At 38.5% G+C, this 16,949-nt stretch overlaps 2 protein-coding genes across 2 annotated transcripts; both read right to left on the reverse strand.

Moving 5' to 3' along the window:
• Positions 1 to 1,083: 1,083 nt before the first annotated feature.
• On the reverse strand, positions 1,084 to 8,018 carry fcer1g (Fc epsilon receptor IgFc epsilon receptor Ig). Its single transcript, XM_030430100.1, has 5 exons — positions 7,800 to 8,018; positions 3,550 to 3,641; positions 2,891 to 2,944; positions 1,940 to 1,963; positions 1,084 to 1,833 (listed from the first exon to the last, which is right to left on the reverse strand). The coding sequence occupies exons 1-5, from the start codon at positions 7,864 to 7,866 to the stop codon at positions 1,780 to 1,782; spliced, it is 291 nt and encodes a 96-aa protein (XP_030285960.1). The 5' UTR covers positions 7,867 to 8,018; the 3' UTR covers positions 1,084 to 1,779.
• Positions 8,019 to 8,247: 229 nt separating this feature from the next.
• ndufs2 (NADH:ubiquinone oxidoreductase core subunit S2) lies at positions 8,248 to 16,687 on the reverse strand. Its single transcript, XM_030430099.1, has 14 exons — positions 16,530 to 16,687; positions 15,465 to 15,568; positions 14,859 to 15,049; positions 13,930 to 14,050; positions 13,367 to 13,479; positions 12,718 to 12,792; positions 12,489 to 12,566; positions 12,302 to 12,387; positions 11,957 to 12,076; positions 9,874 to 10,003; positions 9,400 to 9,495; positions 9,052 to 9,135; positions 8,571 to 8,628; positions 8,248 to 8,446 (listed from the first exon to the last, which is right to left on the reverse strand). The coding sequence occupies exons 1-14, from the start codon at positions 16,634 to 16,636 to the stop codon at positions 8,409 to 8,411; spliced, it is 1,401 nt and encodes a 466-aa protein (XP_030285959.1). The 5' UTR covers positions 16,637 to 16,687; the 3' UTR covers positions 8,248 to 8,408.
• Between the last annotated feature and the right edge of the window lie 262 nt (positions 16,688 to 16,949).

Raw genomic sequence — 16,949 nt, forward strand, 5'->3', positions numbered from 1 at the left:
CATAAGGCAAAAACAAATTAATCCTTTAATTTCAAAAAGGGAGCAACACAAATACCAGCAAAGGTGACCAACACAGAGACACTACGCGGATTTCCGTCATCTTACTCTGATAACTAAGAATAAACCATTTTTTTAATCAAGACATTTGATGGTTTATTTATAATCAAATGTCATATATCCCGTGATTACATTGCATCCTTTTTCTCCTTTATTGGTTACATTTCCAACAGGTTTTTAATCAGTGGGCTAAATGTGACACAGATTTAATCTTTGCAGCCTTTCAAAGACAGCAGTCAAACCACCGTCAGAAAAGTATTGTTTTCATGTCTTTTTGTGATTATTCACCTTACAGCTGGAGGCTCACCACTCCCTGTATAAACGTGATATCTAGCAGACAGGTTTGTACACCAGTTTTAAAAGAGCCACAGTTATTTGATAAGCAAGTCAATAGGTTTGTGTACGGCTCTATTTGTTCTACAAGCAGGACTTTACATGCAAACCTTAACAGAAGTCTTTGTGTAATGTGTGTTATGTGTTTGAGTGTAAACAGGTAAGGTCCTCACCAAAGACACCTTCACTGCCATCCTGTGGTGTGTAGGACACACTGCTCAGTAGGTCTCAGGCGGTAGAGCATGATCCTGGCCATGTGGCTTTCCCGTAACTACATTAACCATCTACCATCTCGCACAAAACTGGAGCACTTTTGGAGCTATTTGCAATCTTAAAAAAAAAAACGATAGCGTCGGGGCTGCTTAAATTATTCAGAAAAAATTTTACTTTTCTTGTCTAAGCTTGATGTTAATTCAGTTGTAATTCAATTCTTAAGTTTATGTACCTTATGACAATTTAGTTCCCATAGAATTATACTTTCAACTGGAATTCCAAAAACCGAAATTAACCGATTTAGATGCCACGGTAGCAGCAACTTTATTCCTGCATTTGTACAAAGATGAAATCGCCAGCAGTGCTGTTGATGTCAAAGTGTGAATACACTACGAGCCTTTGTAATGGCGTGCAATGTTTTCATTATTGTAAAAGCAAACGATATTGATTTATCTCAAAATGTATTGAAGACACAACAAGTTCCCATTTTGTGTTTTATTCAAACTATGAAAAAGAAGGGTCTCAGATTATTTTTGACGAATTGGTTAAAGTTTGTACAGTACAATCATCCAACCGATTATTTCAATTGAAAAGACTTCAAGTGAGAAGAACTTGTAGCTTATATATATTCTGAAGTGGTACAACAAAAAAAATTTAAATTTTACATTTAAAAATAAATGAGTATATGAAAAAAGGATAAGTTGATACCATCAGAGTTTTTATAGTCTTCCTATGTAAAAAGATTTAACATCATTCAAATGGCCTGAAAGCAGAAGAGAGTGGATAGACTGTTGCAGGGGGTCAGTGCCGGTCAGCATTCAGGCACAGAACTCGGCTATACACAAGAACTGTAATATCTATTTCATCTTTTATTTAAAGCTTATGTATAACAATAGAAAATGTCTGTGAAGCACCACAGGTATCAAAGTATGTTTGCATAAAAATTAAATATGTGCAACAGAGCAGCTAGAATACCTTATACTGACCAGGGTGAGCATTTTTGAGACTTCCCTGTTTCTGTCTTGTCCTGCTCAACTTCCCATAAATTATACAAAAGGGAAATGAACACTGGCGCACACAGTCTCAAAATCTCCTAAAATGAAAGCAGTGAAAGAGATGCAACATTTAAATACAGGAAAGGGGGGAAACATCCGCCTTGTTCTTTGGCTCGTCACGTTACTTCTTCATGCCAATAGTTTCGTATGTGTCCTGGGCGTGAGGAGTCAGACCCTGGGAGGAAAACAGAGGAGCACAAAGAAGAACAAAAATCAGACTGCGCTACTGTGAATTATAATCTAAGCAATATTCTGACATCATTCATAGGATCAGTACTCACAGTATAGATGCCCTCTTCCACATTCTGTCAGAGGTAGAAAAGAGCAACATTAGAAATAGTGCAAGTGAGGGAAAACACACAATGACACTTAAATCTAACAAAAGTGTTTATTCTTCCTCGGTAAATGGCTGCAACAGGGTTCACATATGAAAGAGGAAGGAAAAGGAGAAGCTTTATGAGAAGTGTCACAAGCCAGCAAGCCACCGAGTCTACATAGTCAAGAGTGTGAGTTTATGTGTTGGGCTGTGCGCAGTTTGCGGCTGCCAATAGGAAATAATAGACTAAAATATGCAAAGCAGTAAATCAGCAGGTAGAGTGCTCTTGTAAAGAAAGGGAAAAACTCTATCTCTGCATGCTTAGCGAGTAAGTTTCAAATATTGGGACATGCGAACGATGATCATGACTGGACAAACAAGAAAGGCGTTGCTAAAGCTGCTACGTTCGTTAAATCATCTGAATTAGCGCTTGAAGGGGCTTTTGGTGGCAGGCAGCTACCAATGAAAGCATGGCAACTGAAAGAGTATATTTAGGGGCATGTCATTGGTCTGTGATGTGACAGCCTTTTGGTGGTTTCAGGAAATCAAAAACTTTTCAGAGCAGAGCCGTAAAAATAATGTAACCCGCCGCAGACAGCTGCCATCACTGGGCAGCTGAAAAACCACAACCCCCCCTACCACACACACACACACACACACACACACACACACACACACACACACACACAAATAAATAAAACATTGGGCTTGTCCATTGAGTTGACTAGTGAGAATATTTTAGCCACAAGACGAGCTCTCTCTTGCCTGGTTTGTTTACTGAAACCCCGGTTTGTGCTGTGGTCAGTTGTTTGCAATTGTTTGCGTCTCTGCTAACCCCCTTAAATGCATTTTAGACTACATGTCACGTATTTGTTCCTATTTCGGTCAAAATGGTGCCGTGTGTGTTTAATCTTACCTGCTTGGCCTTTACCTTCGCAGCCCCAGCCTGAGCCCCCTTAGAATTGTAGACCTGTAAAAGACACAGGACTTGCTGTACTTTCAATTTGACCTAATATTATAGTTAATTAACTCGGGTTACTGGCTATAACAATATGCATCAGTGAATATTGAGCTCCACGCTCTTGGAACATTAATTGTAGAATGTAACAAGCAAACAAGCGAATGTCAATTAAGTTTTATTTTGGGGGCAAATGTAAAATATTCCATTCTGGTGAATTCCTTCCACTGCACACACTTTTTTCAAATGTCCAGTAGAATGCAGCAGAAGAACATAATCTCACGTATCAGTAGATTATATAATGGAGTGTGGTAAATCTTTAGATGTCTAACTCTTTGTTCTCTTTCTGGATGTGGAGCATGCTTTATTTTGCAGACGACGCCCTATTTTATATCATCAATAATGTACCAGATTACATTTAATACCCTACATCTCGTCTGTCATCAGACAATGCAAAATAAAAGGTTCAGTTCCATTGAAAAAAATTTAATACATTTGCATATAGTGCAATATACTATATACATAATGTGTGATACATCTTTGATATACATGTATTTGTTTATGTTCAGTTCTTGACCATGTAAGTTTCTGGTAAGGCAAACGTGTAGCATGCAAACCTTAATTCTACAGTAGAGAGCTGTCAGGATGATGCCATACAGGAACAGGATACCATCCAGCACGTAACAGATCTCTGGCTCTGCAAGAGCGGCTGAGGAAAGCCAAAACACAATAACAGCAGATGAAGTTACAACTCATTTTAAGGGATCACAATAAAAAGCCTCATCCATTTTTTGTCTCCTTTCAGTTGCTTTATTAATCCATAAATTTACCCCGCGATTCATCTCGTGCTTCTCATTGCTGCTAGGGCAAAACAGTAGGGGGCAACCGTTTATTTGACTCCATTTTCACAAGTCCAATGCGACGATTGCTGCTCTCGGTGACGATGGGGCTGTTTCAGTGTCATTTCAGAAACTAACAGTGTCAACACTTTAGATTGAGAAATGATCAGCAACAACAGCCACCACATAAGGAAGCAGCAGGGCAGAGCAAACTATGTATTATCTCAAATAGTGATTACTGAGTTTATGGAGAATAATTGATAGGGTGTGACAATTCATGCCATTTCTATGATGGTAATATAAATGGGAATTACAAATCAATTAGTAAATACATAGAATTACTATGATGGGTGACATATGACAAACACTCTGCCCACATATATTACTCATTGACTAATCTTGCACGTACACATAGACGAGGCCTAATTTGGCAGGGGATAATGAAACACCTGAGGGTGGAGCTGGGGCTTTAAATAAGTACATACATGGTGAATGAGAGAACAAGATACTATTTCATTAGAATAAGTATTTGGGGCATATAATTGCTGTGGTAGGATCACATGGAGGTTGAAAAGACTTTAACAGATGATTGCTTTTCTAATCCTGTTTTTTTGATCAACTTCCTTGTTTATGCAACCACATTCTTTCAACAGTAATAGAAGTTTAGTTTTGTTAAGGAACCAGAATATGGACACCACTAATATGACTGTCTCTCCAAGGCTACCGTATCCAGTCTAGATGAATCCGATCTTTATAACATGATACAGAGCATTAAAGGAAAAAAAATGGTAACCTACCTCCAGTAAAGCTAAAACTGACTTAACCTGCGAGTCTCCTATAGATGCAGAGTTTTGAGTTTTTGCAAAGACTTTAGTGTAAACCACCAGGCCTAACCACTGTATCGGCTAGATCGAGCGAGAGGACATGTTGTAATATCTAAAACCTTCCTGAAGATCAATCAACAACAAATAAGATTTTAGGTTTACACATCGGAGGAATTCAAATTCAGTGGCAGCGCAGAGAAGTCACTTCCCACTGAACAGTGTTTGGTTAAGTAATTTCAATCAGCAGAGAAAGAACTTCACTGACTGATTTATTGTGACTGATTTATTATATTTGTTAAATATACAGCCAACATTTGTGGAATATATTGGCTGCAGGTCGGCCCCAACAATCCATGGTTGTTTGAGAATGTTTCTTTTGGATTTGTACAGTATGATGCAAAAAGATTTTTTTTTTTTGCTGTTGTGGTCTTCAGTTTCCTTTCTCACCCTTCCTTCTCAATAGACTGCGAAAGCAATTGATGCATAAAATGATTGCAAAGTAACTCGTGTAAAGTGAATGTAAATTTGAATAAAATGTTTCAGTCCTCAGACCATCAGGTAAAAAGTGTCTGAGGACCATTGATCAAAGCTATACCATGATCATCCAATTATAAATTCTTTTTTTTTTCCCCCTGTGGTCTTCTTCATGTTAGTTTGTTATTTATTTTGCACATGTGTCTTCGATCAAAATTTCCTTCTGCTTTATAAACGGCTTATTCAGAGTTACTTCTCTTTAATTTGGAGCCACTGTGCTGCGCAGAAAACATTTGAGGGCCACCCAACACAAAGAGAAGTATGAAGCTCTGACACGATGGAAATAGAAGCACTGTCTCACGCTACCCGACAGTAATGCTGGCCAATTAGAGTTCTTTAGAGTGACGGACTTCCTTAACTGGTCTTCGATTTGAATTTGAATATTTAAAAAAGAAATTAGAGTTAAAATAACATTTAATAAAAAAAGAACGTTTTAGTAGATTCACCAACTAAAAAGTCTTTCAAAAGCACAACTTGACTTAATACAATAAGTACTTATAGAGAGTAATTTTTCTCAGACATGTTCATCTACTTGACACATTTTTAATGCATCATTTATTGACTCATTATAAATAACCCCTGGAAACCATTTAGACTCCCTAGATGTGTGTGTTATTATTTGTGTGAGAGTGTTCAGAACTGTAAATTAAAGTAGATTTTTTTAGAGAATACAAATACAAAAGGAATTTATACAGGAACTATAAATAAACTAATGTATAAAACTCAAGTTTTGTCTTCTTACATTGGATACAAAAACTTCCCTATGACGAAATTCAGACAGCAAATGTCATTTTCCACCCCGTCTCTTCCTTTTTTTTTCTCCTTTCCTCTCACAACAAATTCGAGTAAATGGGTCAGATTACCTGAAATGTGACCACATAATTGCTGACCACAATTTGGAAAAAAAAACAAACAAAAACAAAAAAAACCTAGCCTATGTGCTTTATTTTACACTTGATATAGAAATTACATCATTGAACATGTTTGTCTTGTGAGTTATGGATGGATAATTATCCTGTAAAGTCGAGTGAAAACGTTAAATTCACTTTTTGAAACCCTCTTCTCAGCTGTACATGTTACCACTGCCTGAGATCCAGAGAGACGTGGTCTGATATCTGCATTTACATCGCCTCTGGTTTCCGCAACTCACATGTAGCTTGGTTTTTAAAGGAAACGGCAAAGACTGTTACTACCTAAAATAACTGATAGTGTGATCTTAAGTATGACTAATATGCCAGAATGTGTCACAGCCCATTAATCAGTATGAGCTACACACATAATTCTAGCTAATGGAGGCTCACAAGTGGATGTCCATGCACTTTTAAATAAGTGCATATTTGTTTTTTTTAAGATATCTGAGGTAGACTGTGTGATTTGGTGATTAAATACCAATTTTAGAAAGTCTGATGCATCTGTGTGCAGTTCTTTGTATTGCATTAAAAAGTATATTATATCATATTTAAAGGCTAGACCTTTAAAATGTAATATGCCTCTTGGACGCAGACAAGAATTCCAGAGGAGTGCATACAAACACCCTCTTTTCTAGATGTCTTTGCTTTTAAAATTTTACACAATATTTGGCTGTAATCTTGCCTTGTGCTGTAGACGACAGATACCAAAAGTAGGCTGTATTGGATGTGGTTTGCATTTAAAAACTGAACATTTCAATGTGTAACATCTCTTGGACACCGAGTGATCCAGTTTGATTACCTGAGTTGCACAAAAAATTATTTATTGGAGCTGCAAACGGCTGCAACGTTTACGTGACAATACAATTGTCTCTTAGTAGTTTAATAACTTTGTCTAGAAGACATCGTCAAATAGTGAAAAATGCCAATGACGTTTTCCTACACCGCAAGATGATGTCGTTGAAATGTCAGGCGTCATTAATCCAAAACCTAAATTATTTAGTTCCTTATATTACTATATACATTTGTGATGAAGAAATCTTTAAATATTTGCATTTTTGCTTTAAAAAACAACTTATATGAATGGTCATTAAAATAGCTGCTCTTATTACCAGTTTAAGTGTTTAATAACTGAATTTGAAGGATAAATATGTCCACATTAAAATGAACTGAAAGTTGTACGTTTGTTTACTTTCTCTTGCTGACAGTAGTGGACGAAATATAGAGAATATCCTGTATATATACCAATAAATTCAGTAAAAACAAACTATGGTGGCAGCTGATATGATCAAGGGCCTGACACTTATCTTATAAACTGAACGTATTCGTCTGAAGCAGGGTGTGTGAGAACTGGTTTACCAAGTGCAGTAGTTAAAGAAGTGGCAATGCACAGCAGCCACAACGCTGACGGGGTCAGCTTCTCTTTTCACAGGAACTCCTATGTGGTGACTACATTTCAGCTGCCTACACTGACAGGAATGAGGCCAAGAGTCAGAAAAACGGCAACGCTCTGTATAGACCTGTAACCCCCAGGATCAAGAAGTAGTATTTTCAACAATTCATTTGGTTTAGGCGAGTTCTACAGAGAGGAAGTGTCTAATCTAATCGAAGAAACTTCACTCTGAGGACTATTCTATCGCAACAATATAGCTTCCGTTCGGTCCTACTTTATCTCATTTATGTTATTTCTCAAATTCAAAGGCATTGGAACAAAACCTAGAGAAGCAGCTATAAGTTTACCCAATTTAAGGTTACAACTCACCAGCACTGCCAAAACTCAGCCAGAGAGGAAATGCCATCAGTAACGGGCTCCTGCCACACAAGACCATGGTGAAACAGGCTCAACACTTGACTGGGCTCCTTAAGCGACCAGCAAAGAAGCAAACACGTCGAATTGTGGGTGGTTTTTTTTCCCCTCCGTGCTCTGATAAAACACTCGATGTTGCTTACCTCACAGCCAAGAGGGGAAGTTGTGGTCTGAGCTCTAAGTCCATTTTTCTCAGATCTCATCAGACCACTCCCCTTCTAACACCAAACCAGAGGAAGGACATACAATCGAAGCTTTGGTCTCTGCTGTCAGCTTTAATACTTGATTTTCACTCATGTTTTCAGACAAGCCACGGAAATTATTCAATTTGAAAAGAAAAGAGTTTCCGGTCTTATACATCACCCTATGCCAATGTGACAGTGAAAACAACATGCTACTTCTCTGTTGAGTCATAAAATATTTATTAGGTTTATTTGGACATTGTACATCATTGATTATAAGCAGACTTGTCTGTCAAAGCCTCACTACAGCAAACAGGAAGAGAACCTGACCAACTGATGCGGGGTGGAACGAATTCATTCTGCTTTTCCTGGAACGTTTACATTAACGGTCAACCTCGCCAAACACTATGTCCTGTGTACCTGAAAACGAAGAAGAGGTTCAGTAAACTTCATACAAATGCTTATATTTCGCATCTTTACCAGATTCACAGAGGAGATTTTTTTTTTCTGAAACTTGATTCTTGAAAAATAATTGCTTTCTTACCAATAATGGCCACCACATCAGCAAGCATGTGTCCTTTGGCCATTTTATCCAGACCAGCCTAGAAAGAAGATAACATTTATGAACATTCAGAATAACTGAAGACCAGCAACTACTATTCAGGGCAGATGAGCTCTTATAAAAGTGAAAATTCATAATTCATGAGATTATAGCCTGAAGTTAATGTACTAACTGCTCTAATAGTTTGTTTATGCAACTTTAAAGACATTTTTAGCCTAGAAGAGCAAATTCAACTGACTACGTTAAACAGCAGCTCATGTACCCATGAGCTAAGAGATGAGCAGGAAGTAGAGAGAGAAGGGGGGAGGGTTCTGTACGCTTTAAAAAATGGTCCTATAGTACTTTATAAAACGTCCTTAATAAAGTAAAAGCAGCCTTGAGGACAAGCCGTTAACTGTGCTGAATAATTGATACCCGCTGTGTTTAATATTTCACAGTGTCTTGTGAAGTTTTAAGTGCGCACCAAGTGAGCGAATCCAGGAGCTTTGATCTTGCAGCGATAGGGTCTGCTGGAGCCATCTGATACCAAATAAACACCAAACTCTCCCTGCAAGCGACACACAGACACACAAATACACCCAAGTAAGCATATTACATCACAAGTCCCTAGAGGCCTACAAAGGCTTCCCAGTTAATTAGGAGTCAAAAGAACCTACTGTATACTAAAGAACGACAGAGTCGCACAAAGTGAGACTTTTGTTTGTTAGGTTAACATGATAAACTATGAGGGCAACAACAGATTAAAACTTTATAGGGCTAGTCAGAATTAGGCAGAATATATACAAATATTGTACAAATTGAGTGGTCTCACCTTGGGTGCCTCCACAGCTGTGTATGTGGCTCCTGGGGGGACCTGGTAGCCCTCTGTGTACAGTTTAAAGTGGTGGATCAGAGACTCCATGGAGGTCTAGGACGAGAAGCACAAAAACATGTCTTGGCTGACGTTTTGATAAGGATGCACACAAGAGTTGGAGGGAGTTTCACGTGCGTAGGTTGGCTGAAATGTGAAACTGACACAGAAAGGTGAACTAGAGGTGATCTCAAGCCTCGAGGGGGGCCAAATTAAAGTGCGTTTTACAGCGGAACTGGCCTAATTATATAAAGAACCTAGTGTGAAGACAAATTAGTGACGCCACTAAAATTTAATTAAAAACACAGAAGTGATAAAGTGCAGGGGAAAACCCAGACAGGAAATATGAAATTTTAAAGATTTAATATCCTGCAGGCTTTCGAACACCATCCGACATACTGAGAGGAAAAGACGAAGGCTCTTCACTCGGCTCACCTTCATCTCAGACCTTTTCGGTGGGGCGACCTTGGCGTCGTCCACCTTAATCTCTCCTTCTGGCATCTTGTTGAGCGCCTGGTGCATGATCCTCAGGGACTGCCTCATCTCCTCCACTCTGCACAGATATCTGGACCACACATACAGATAACAGCCGTAAGCTACAGATACTGATAACACTGTATCGAAAAACCACAGGGTTACCATATCTTCTTAAACATCAAATTCAAGGACTTTTTCAAATTCAAGGACCCAATATGGCACAGCATGAGATTCGGATCAAGGTTAATTATTGTTAGAACACTGATATTTTTATAATGAGAACAAGCAGGCCTGTGAAAAGCTCATAGAATTAGAAAGGAGATAGGGGCTTGAATGTGTGGACACTTTTCAGTTGTGCCATGGTGGGGGGAGACTCAGAGGAACTTAACCCATTTACTCACGCTAAGTTAAGAAAAAAAACAACAAAAAAAAACAAATGAACTTCAAAAACACTCTATTGACCCCTATCTATTCATGTCTATGTTCACGGCATTGATTGTTTCCCTCAACTTTACTAACTTTCAAAAAGCCTTCCCAAACCCTGAAATCAACCGTGAGTCAACCCATTCTGTAAAGATCGTTGGTGACAGATATATCACACAAATCGAACACAAGCTGTGTGCACGTCCTTTGAAACAGAGGAGGTCATTTTTCCACTCTGACTAAAAATCTTTTGTTAATCGGACTGAGTTCAGCACTGACGACTCAATCTGATTTATTTCTCAGACTGTATGATGAAGACTAAGTGAACTGTGCTGGACAGAAGGCATTGCAAGTTCTGCCTCAATAAAAACCTTTAACCAGCAGCATAAATTCACACTACCAGCCGAGTCTCCATATAAACTATGATTTATTTACATATGGTTGTCCTGTAATGCCATAAAAGCCTTTCTAGACATAGTGCCCCATTAAAAGTTCAGTGTTTAAATGATTTGGGATACTCGCTGTCGAATTGTATGTTAGTTCAATGCAGCTTTTATAAAACAGTAGTGGCGTTCAACTGCAAATCAAATATTGTATTTTTCACAAGAGTGTTCAATGTCTAAATAATGTGTCGAATATGTAATAAATTAGCAGTGGTAGGAAGATGACTTGAAGTGCCAGATTAGTTTATCATATTTTTTTATTTTGCTTCAATCAGCCGAGCACTGCAACGATCCATTTTCTAATTTAATAATAAACTCTTGTTGTTGTATTTGATTTTAGAAAACCAATTACCTCGGTATGGTGCAAATTTAGGGTACCCAACCTTACTCTTGCAATCAACAATCAAGATATATTTGTCAGTCACTGAAAATCAATGATTATCAGTATTGTTGATATATAATTAGTTACATATGAATTAGTTGTTTGGCCTCTAAAATGTCAGACAAAGGTAAAAAGGTAGATCAGTGTTTCCTCAAGTCGAAGCCCAAGCCCGCCTTACACGTCTATTTATGTTCACAAGCCAAAGACATTTGGTTTATTATAAAACAGAAGTAAAGAAAGCAGAGCATATTCACAAACAGTAAACTGTAATCAGAGAATTTTTACTGATTTTCCTTAAAAATGATTTATTACCAAGTACTATTTAACAACTAATAGATGAGTTGTTCTTTGTCTTTCCTCCTTTCTTTTGCCTTTTGTTTTAAGGTCTCCTAGTTTGGCATGAATGTGAAGCATTTATCCTGTTATATTATCTTCCAGAGTGTTCTGCTTATGCTCTGTCAAAGCACTTTGTTGACCTGTTTTTAAATGGTGCTCTATAAATAAAGTTGTTATTATTGTTACATTTGTGCCAGTATACCAAAGTATCTCACTCACTTCTACGTGAAGTCTTTCAGTCTTTGTCGCATGCCCTTGCATGGTTTGTACATACGCAGTTTCCTTTCAACAGTGTGGCAAACAAGGAAATTATGTCATGTCACAAGTCGCAGCTTGCGTGTTCTAAATTTGGTGAAACGGGTCCCTGACTTGAGGTAGAAAAAGGAGACGCATAGAAACAAAATGGAACTAAAACGCATCTTTAAATAATAACGACACCCATTTGCTAGTCTTGTACCTGTCATAGCAGTCTCCCCGGATTCCAATAGGAACGTCAAACTCCACTTCGTCATACTTGTCGTAAGGCTGAGACTTTCTCAGGTCCCACTTGATGCCTGAGCCTCGCAGCATCACTCCACTGGAAGACAGAAGTGATAAATATTACAGTTTGTACACATTTATACTTCTCAAACATTTTTAGTATCTTATGTCCTTAATATCGTCCCATTTTTATGGAACTTAAAATTTTTACTATTACTAGCTGAAGGCTCGCCATGAATGTGGTGGCGCAAATGACTTAGGAATGTCATAAAAGGCAATTAAAGGGAAAATAGGGGTTCTTTCACTTTCATTAGCGGGTTACCTGAAGCCGTAGTTGAGGGCTTCCTCAGAAGTGACCACCCCGATGTCAACAGTACGATTCTTCCAGATGCGATTGTTGGTCAACATCTGCACCAAAATTGAACATTCAGATATATGTCAACACATCCTTACTCTGTTTTATCTTTAAGCTTTAAACTTTGAAACAACTATAGTTTTTAGTCATTCACCTCTTCCACTTCATCGATTCTAATGGAGAAATTCTTGCACCACAAATAGATGTCGTCCATCAAGCCAAGGGGCATATCCTGCAACACATTTAAGATCATTAGCACTCCATCTATAATGCTCATTTTTATCATAAACTGACTGATGCTTGATCTACATGTCAAATGCTTGAAACATCTTTCCTGTTGGTCTTCAGACACAAGAAGAGCATTATTTCTTGAATTGTCTCACCTGATGAACACCACCAGGTCTGACGTATGCAGCGTGCATCCTGGCCCCGGACACTCGTTCATAAAACTCAAACATCTGAGAGGAAACAAGGGTCCCACCATTAGCAGACTTCAGCAGTCAACATTTAAATATGATAATTGACTTAAAGGTTAGCACTGTGTCTTGTTTTTGGGACTGCAAATTATTCAGTGTCTCTGTCCTTCTGTCACTTTACAGGGTGTTTGAGTATGCCTTTAATGAGGGCACACTTTTGTTTTTTTATCACTGAGAGTCAAAGTACTTGTATCAGCGTAGAGCTAGCTCAGAGAAAACACTTTTTTTTAACCACTGAATATGTCAGTATATATGTTTCACACGGTTTTCAAATGCACGTCAGTTCCTGTTTAATACCCTGAAGATTCGTGGCAAAACTTTAACCTCTGCCTCAGAATCCACACTCTGTTGCCAGTTTATTAGCAACCGCTAATGCAGCCTAATACAAGAGCCATTAAATAAATGCCACCTTCTTGAGGCTGGAATGTTCTGGAAAGGATTCAACACCTCTGTTAACTGTTTGAACTCTATTATACTGAGAGGTTTCTATTATTTACTCTGGGCTAGTCTCCATCATTAAGGACTTGACATGACATCATGCACTGGCACTCCTGACCTTCTCTCTCTCCTCAAACAACCAGAAGAAGGGGGTCATGGCGCCAATGTCAAGTGCGTGCGTGGTGATGGCCATGACGTGGTTAAGGATGCGAGTCATCTCCCCGTACAGAACTGCAAACACAACAAACAACCATTGAAATCAGTGATAACAAAAAATCAATATGTAACAAATATTCCATTGGCTCCAGCTGCTCAAATGTGTTCATATTTTTGCTTGGTGGTGAACTGGTATATTTAAATGGGCATCTTTAGACCATTATTAGATGCAGCCCTATATCCATTAACAGTAACTGACAACTGCACCACAGCTGGTGTGCTGGGTAGTTGCCACACGTGTAATTTTTTCAATGCATAATTCCTGTCACACCTTAAAAAATTATTTAAACACAGTATCACAGAAAAGCTCTATGTAATTCCATATGTAGAGTACATCAAAATGACATGTAACAGGGAAGCCTGTCATCACTGGCGGATCATTAACACATACAAAAATATATATCTTTATAAAATCAGAAGGCCTTTAAAGAATTTGGAGAAACTCTAACCAATTCTGATATGTACCTCTAATCCACTCTGCACGCGGTGGAGCTTTGATGTTGAGCAGCTTCTCCACAGCCAAAGAGTAGGCCTGTTCGTTACACATCATGGAAACATAGTCCAGACGGTCGAAGTAGGGCAGAGCCTGTTGTATAAAAAGAAGAGGAACTGAATTTTATTGGGCAAGGGATTTCCATGAATGATGCAACATCTGATAGAGGTCCTCTTACATTATTTTCTGACAACAGTTTATTTTAGTCATTTTCAACTGACATGGTGAGGCGTTCATTTGAACAATCTAGTTCTAGACTACACCACAACAGCTCCTCTTTCTTAACCAGGTCAAACATAGAAGAGAACCCCTAATTCTACACTTCCTGATTTAACAACCTCCAAGCAGTATGAGCTATTTAAAAAAAAAAAAAAAAAGTTTAATTTTATATACTATTATAATCCCAAATTGGGAAATTCATTCATCAGACAACAGTCTGCAATATAAAAGCTGCATCAATACCAGTATTTGTGTGGGCCACCTCAGTACATAAACATCACAAACAAAAATCTACAAACATATTTTCACATAGCATCACTCAGACGGGGCACATTCTGAATGTGGCACACATCACAGACATGACTCTGCTGCAAGACCTCTCTCTCAGAGTTGGATGGTACAGTTGACAGTGTTTCCTCAAACCTTGGCTGATGAACTAGGCTGGCAGTAATAGTTCATCTTTATGGCTGCAGATGTTAACTTCAGTTGAAATTGGCTACTGCGGTTTGTGATTGATGCAAGTCAGAAGTTACACACTCTTGATTATGCTCCGTCTCTGTCTATGCAGAATCTTGCACTTCCACACTGTGATCTTATAATCGAGAAATTTCCACACCTTCTACATGTCGCTACTTCATAAATAAAGAAACACTATTTACAGATATTGTAAGCAGTTCAATACCTGCAGGTAGGTCTTGTATTCAATGAGTTTCTCTGTGCCACGGTGAAGCAGGCCAATGTGAGGGTCACATTTCTTGACGGACTCTCCGCTGAGCTCCAGGACTAGACGCAGCACACCGTGCGCAGCAGGATGCTGGGGACCAAAGTTGATGGTCAGGTTGGACAAATCCTTCTCTGCAGGAGGATCTATGTCTGAAAAGAGGACAATACAGGACAGGGTCAGGTAAATCAAACTGCAATTTTATAATTAATAATTGAAAGTAAAGAATTATCCACGGACGAGTGAACCAACAGAATGACCTGCCCAATGTATGAGCAAACACCCACATTAAATTCAGCATGCTGTGTAAACTATTTGTCACAGTTTGGTCACATATTAAGGCAGACCCTCAAGCACTTTATTTTTCTAGCCCTGTCAAGGCAAAGCGGACATGTTGTGTTCATAAATATATTTGAATGTTTTCAACTTTACACTGACTTGGCATTTCAAATTGTCCTTTTCTTTAAAATCAATAAAGGCTTTAAAATATATATAAATAAAAGGACCAGCATGAGAGAGAAAGAATCTTTCATAAAAGTGTGGCAGTGTGGTGTGTGTTGATGGTACCATTCCAGGGGGGTGGAGACCATTTCTCATTCAAGGCAGTGGGATACATCACTGCCCCAGCAGTCTGCTCTGTCCACTCCACATCTGGCTGCCATTGTTTCTGCCTGCACACAAGACCAACAAAAATATTTCTCACATGAGTTAAAGCTGTGTTTGCGGGCCTTCAGATTCTATCCCACGCAGGCCATTGAGTAGCAGCAACATGAGGATTAGGTTGGTGCCCTTCTCCCAGGCTCCTTGCATGATGCCTGAGAGGCTGTAATCTCATTTTATTTAGGCTGACATTTGGAGAGGATGGTGATCTGGCTTACATAAAGCTTGCCGACCTGACAAGTGATAATCAGATGTAGCTGATCAGGTAAACATGAAGAGGGTAGATATAGGTCCTACTGTGATAAAATAATAATAATAATAATAATAATAATAATAATAATAATAATAATAATAAAATAACTGTAGTTATGCTAATTGCTGCAACATCGCAAAGCATGGCGATATTACGAAAGACTAAGTCAAGTAACTGTGGATCCACTGCGTTGAAACACGTCAATAACAAACCTACATTTCTAAGTCTCCTTGGCTTGACATGAAGGGACAAAGACATTTTCCAAGACCCACAAGTTGCTTTTTATTGACTGTGAGCAGTTATTAATAGATATGCTTGCTTGACTTCTGTGCCATAACTATTCACTCTGAGCAAAAAAGATTAACCAAACTAGTATGGTAAACACTGACACACGCTGGCTAAAAGCTAACAGTTACATCTTAGGTAACGTTAACGTCTTGACAGCAGGGAAGCTAACACATCCTTCAACGAACGACGGATTTAATGACACTGCTATATAATGTTTTGTTGTTTGAGCTTTGCCAAGACGTTTATCAATGAGAAACAAAGTACAGATTGTTGAAGAAGAATCGAATTATATTGAAAAGACAAAGTCGGCGTTTTCAGCATTAAGCTAGCGTTAGCTTTTCTGTGTCCATGTTTATGTGGAGTGCAACTTAATATGGCTGGCGATATAATGGTCAGTCTAAGCGTCGCGTTTTGTATTTTTGTTAGCTTACCTGTTCTGCAGGACAGTGCAGCCAGGGCTCAGCAAATTATTGCTTAATATTAATTTTGTTGAAGGACGTCCTAGTTTGGTAAGCGACCTCAACATCGTTGCAGCCATCTTGGTTGTCGGCAAACCTCTGGCCAATGACGTAGAGACGTATATTCTGCTGTGTTTTTTACAGTCGCATTACGTGTTCAGCGTGTGCGTCTGCCCCCTATCGGTATGATGGATCACCATACTCACTAGTTGGCGTGCAGTGTATTGTTTCTCATTTTTAAATCAGTTTTTAGTATATTAGAAATAATATACATGCAAACGTATAAGATAAATAAAGGAACACTTCTTAATAAGATCGTAATCTTCAAAGCAGGTGAACACCATGTTGAATCAAACTATTAAAAACAGAAAAAAACATTATTTTGATGTACTT

This window comes from Sparus aurata, chromosome 10, assembly GCF_900880675.1.
Source record: "Sparus aurata chromosome 10, fSpaAur1.1, whole genome shotgun sequence".
NCBI classification, from domain to species: domain Eukaryota; kingdom Metazoa; phylum Chordata; class Actinopteri; order Spariformes; family Sparidae; genus Sparus; species Sparus aurata.

Excerpts from the sequence above, each read along its gene's own strand:
- ndufs2 (XM_030430099.1), bottom strand. The coding sequence starts at position 16,636 with ATGGCTGCAACGATGTTGAGGTCGCTTACCAAACTAGGACGTCCTTCA. Across the intron at positions 10,004-11,956 it reads CGGGGAGACTGCTATGACAG|ATATCTGTGCAGAGTGGAGG; the intron begins GTACAAGACTAG and ends TGTGTGGTCCAG. Across the intron at positions 9,496-9,873 it reads CGAAAAGGTCTGAGATGAAG|ACCTCCATGGAGTCTCTGAT; the intron begins GTGAGCCGAGTG and ends TTCTCGTCCTAG.
- fcer1g (XM_030430100.1), bottom strand. The coding sequence starts at position 7,866 with ATGGTCTTGTGTGGCAGGAGCCCGTTACTGATGGCATTTCCTCTCTGG. Across the intron at positions 3,642-7,799 it reads GCTGAGTTTTGGCAGTGCTG|CCGCTCTTGCAGAGCCAGAG; the intron begins GTGAGTTGTAAC and ends GGCTTTCCTCAG. Across the intron at positions 2,945-3,549 it reads CTCTCTACTGTAGAATTAAG|GTCTACAATTCTAAGGGGGC; the intron begins GTTTGCATGCTA and ends TGTCTTTTACAG.